Below are 4,418 nucleotides of genomic sequence, written 5' to 3'. Positions count from 1 at the left end.
GCTGTGCATGTGTGCGTGTATACATATACATACGTGTTTATGTTAGTGTGAGTGAGCGTGCGGTCGCTAAGCGCTTAAGACTTTTTAATACTTTCACGGGATTCCGGTGTTAGGCCCGATGCCTAAACGCAACAACAAAAACCGAATCGCTCAAAATCCGTCGCGGCTTTCCATCATCATCAATCGCTTTTATTACTGCGAAACGAGCAAGAAAACAATTTGATACACTGATCTTCACCGAAAAGAGTACATAAACACCGACCAGTGATTTTATTTTGGATTTGTGTGTATTTGTGGCCAGTGATTTGTAAGCCATTAACTCTCTCTTTCTCTCTCACATACACAAACACAAATTCACGTCGTGCTGCTGTTATATATATATATTTTTTTTGTTGCTGTTATATTTATTTTTGATGACAATCCCGGGATTTGCACCTGGATTTGACCGGATTTACTTACTGAAACTGATTACTGCCGCCGCAGATCTGTTGTGATTATTGTTTTTTTTATATACACATACACAAATCCACAACGACTTAACCCGAAAGTGAAGATTATCGACTTGCATAAGACATTGATCAGGTAAGTGAGATACAGATTTCCTCTAGTTATCAACACGATTGGTGGCTTCCGTCGGACGTTCGCCGTTTGCGAAACTCTTTCAATTACAGACACGATCCTCCTTACCACGAAACAATAGTCAGTTGGATTATTGCCATGGCGATAATCCTAGATTGGTGGATTTCCAAAACGGCTTCCCTCTTGATCCGCACAATGAAAATTCAATGAAATTCATATACAAAATGTATACATTCACAAACTTCCATTGCTTAAACTAAATCTAAGTTTAATATTGTGTTAATTATGAATTTTATTAGTTTGTATATTATACAGCAATCAAAATATTAATGTTATAAAATTGGTTACTAAAAATGTTATGTCTTTTACTACTCGAAAGATTAAAAAATGTGCTTGTTTCATAATATCAAAAATATTATTAGCAATTAATATAAAATAATTAAGTACGAACAAATATTAAGTAGAATAATTAGAATAATTAATTAGTAGATAATTTGAACTGAATTTTATAAAAAAAAATGTGATTAATTAAATGGTTAAGTTGTGCATTTTATTATGTAAAATACATTTTCAATCAATCAATAAATCACTTACATAACTTGAATATCTTATGGTCATTAAAGTAATTCAGTTTGGGAATGATACACTCATAGATGTTACCTCGAAATTTGATGATTACGTAAAAAAAAAGGTTGAAGTAAAATTGTTACTTTGTATTGATTAATATTTAAAAGAATACAGTATTTTAGACTTATATTTCTTTTCAGTAGAAATAGTTTTATTATTAAAACATATTTATGTATAAAAAAAGTTACTTAAAGTATAAAAATAGTAATGAAAGTTTCATATAAAAGTATTACTTCTAAAGATTTTTAGCTATGATTGAATTTGTACATATCACAAGTATAAATTACTAAAAAATAGTAGGAATTTGTTTGTAAATATATTAGAAGTATAATTAAGAAAATTAAATTGTGAATTTTATTAAGTTAAAGGTTTGATACAAATAATTAAGTTGGTAGGTAGATAAAGTTCAGTTACCTAAAGTGTGAAAAATAACACATCACAAGTTTAATGAGCGTTAATAGGTGAATAAGATAAGAACACTGAAATTGCCAAAAGTTCACGCACTTTGAAGTAGTTTTGTAATTGAGAGTTGATTGATAACAGCAGAAACAACAACAACTAAAAAAAAAATAACATGAAAAAGGTATGTTGATAGAAGGTGTTGTAGGTAGTAGATATGAAGTTCAGTTGAGGAGAACTCGTCGTGGAGGAGAGATAAGCGTCCGGGTGAAAAAAAAAAATATATTGATAACTCTCGCGCGTCGCGGTATCTGACATAACGCGTACGTACGTTCGTGTATCTCTTCCTCTCGCTCAACCTCATTATCCAGTCGGTTTCTGTCCTTGCCGGAAAGTCCTTGCTGCGTGTTGTTTGTTGTCAGTGCGACGGTAAATTCCCATCCGACAACGTCGGATCCACCCGGACCGAAACAAAAAACCCCTTCGACGAAGAGCTCCACAGTTGCCGTCACACCATCTCCGGAGGAGTCAACAAACGGGTTTTTAGGTGAATGCGCGCGCGAGAAAATTGGCCCGCGGACTGCTGGTGCCGCATCCGTCCGTCGATGGAAGTCCTCTTTCCCTATGCGTGTATGTGTATAGGTGCATGCGTGTGTGATTGGATGTGTATGTGTGTGTGTGTGTGTGAGTGCGGGGGCGGTAGGGATGTAAAGCTCGCGGGCTTAGTACCCGCAAAGCTCTTCAGACCGACGCGGCGTTCCGTCGTCGCGACGCTCTTGATCCGGCCTTAAACCTGACCAAAGCCGATTTTAAGCCCTTTTTCCTCAACTTCTCTTTCATCCCGCGACTGCAAAAGTCGCAGACGAAGAAGAAGAAGAAAAAAAAAGAAGCAAAACAGCTGAACTCTATTTCTTTTTCTGATTTCATTCAGAAGAGAGAGAGCAAGAATAATTTCGAAACGAAAAACGCTTCCGACGGAAACCATGTGAATCGTTGTCCCTTAATGTTCCTAAATTGTTTTTGTTTTTGTATACTTGTGTAAACCAATACAATATAGTTTGCGTTCTCTTCCAGGGCCGGACTGTTTGAATAGAAAACTCACTTTGTTGTTTGTTTTTTCTCTCTCTCACTTTGGACTTGAGACGATTTAAGTGTGTATTTCGTGCGCGAAACTTACGAGAAGATGGAACGGATGGAATCGCTCTCCGATCCGGCGCTGTGTCTTCAGGACTTAGTGACCGGCGTTACGACATCTTCCAGCAGCGATCTGCACGGGGTCCATCATCATCTTCACGATTCCGTCAGTTCGGCGGTCTCAGTGAGTTCCGCCATATCTGGAATCATGAGCGGATCTTCGTCCGTTTTGGGTCACCACGTGGGTCACGATCATCATCACCATGGTGTTGTACCCCACACGCCGTCGCTCCATCACGAACCGTTGGAGAAGCTTAAACGTGGTGAGTTCGTTACCTCTTTATATCTCTGCAAAACGTTAAAAAATTACTCTTTAAGTAACAAATTAAATAGTAATCGAAAATATAAACTTTCATTTATATAGAACATAATTAAATAGAGGTAATTTTTGTGTAACAAATAAAAAGCAACAAATTCATGATGATAATATACATAAAACATTCTCAAAAATGTATCAAAATTAATGTTATATAAAAGAAAACAAATAATTACAGTCAATACAAAATTTTAAAAAAAACGTAGCTTATATAAATTTAAATTACATGTAAATAAAAGAACAATAAATTTAGTCTTAGGAAAGAAAAGTGTTATAACTATAAAAGAGTAAATATTAGTAACCTTGATTCAATTACAATAAGCAACAAATTTAGGTTTTTGACTTACGTAAACTACATTTTAAAGTATGTTTAAAAAATATATATATAACTTAAGCTGTATTATATAAAACTATAACTTTAAAGTATTAAATAAACAAGTCGATTTCAAGAACACTCAATTTGTTTATATATGATTTCGTAAACCGGTTAACATGAAATCTACTATCAAAATTGATAAAATGAAAATAAAAATTTACAATTGTGAACTAGGAATGAATTTTGAATGAACTATGATACACAGAAATTTCGATATTTATTGATTAAGTATATTTGTTTATCTCAATTTAATTCATTATGTTTTTATCAAATAAAAATTACATGTAAATTTCTAATGATATTATTTGATTAAGTATAGTTTTTTGTTACAATAAACAAAAATTTTATTCATCAATTTTTATCTAAAAAAATCTTACTAGATACAAAAATGACTTACAAAATAATAATTTGCAGTAATTACTAATTTACAAGTTTTAAATTTAGAAACACTGTTGTATAAACATATAAAAGCAATTAACCAATATATATATGAATTTCGGCACGATTTCGTTATAAGTGAAATCGTTATCTGCAACACGATTACTATCTATTATCGGTCCAATAAAAAGACCGCGTTTGATTGCGCAAAAAAAAATGAACGAGTGAAAAAAAAAATATCCGCCGTAAATTAATCAATTGAATAAGGCGAGAATAATAATCTAATGGCGATTAATTGAGGGGAAAATTGACTTTTATGGTAGCCGAATTTAGAATTATTTCCATTAATTACAAAAAGAAAGTTAGTTATTAAATATTTTTAATAATTAAAAGTTATTTTTTAATAATTAATAATTAATTAACTTTGGATTTCTTAATATATTTTTAACAAAAACAATTTTTTTTTACATAAAATACAACAAAAATGTTATTTATTAATTATTAAAATTATTATTTGATATACAAATTAGATTGTGAGTAAAGTATTAT

General features: G+C 32.3%; 1 protein-coding gene across 1 annotated transcript in view; it reads left to right on the top strand.

Moving 5' to 3' along the window:
• Positions 1-1,950: 1,950 nt before the first annotated feature.
• Positions 1,951-4,418, top strand: part of LOC108565640 (pituitary homeobox homolog Ptx1-like) — a gene marked incomplete at its 3' end in the record, with an annotated part of 12,720 nt that continues 10,252 nt past the window's right edge. Inside the window, exons 1-2 of the mRNA XM_017925203.1 lie at positions 1,951-2,152; positions 2,680-3,062. Of these exons, the coding sequence (XP_017780692.1) occupies positions 2,789-3,062 (274 nt within the window). The remainder of the gene's footprint in view (positions 2,153-2,679; positions 3,063-4,418) is intronic.

This window comes from Nicrophorus vespilloides, unplaced genomic scaffold, assembly GCF_001412225.1.
Source record: "Nicrophorus vespilloides isolate i.1.1-1 unplaced genomic scaffold, Nicve_v1.0, whole genome shotgun sequence".
NCBI lineage: Eukaryota > Metazoa > Arthropoda > Insecta > Coleoptera > Silphidae > Nicrophorus > Nicrophorus vespilloides.
Note: the sequence above shows the minus strand (reverse complement) of the source record. Positions and strands in the feature narration are given on the sequence as shown.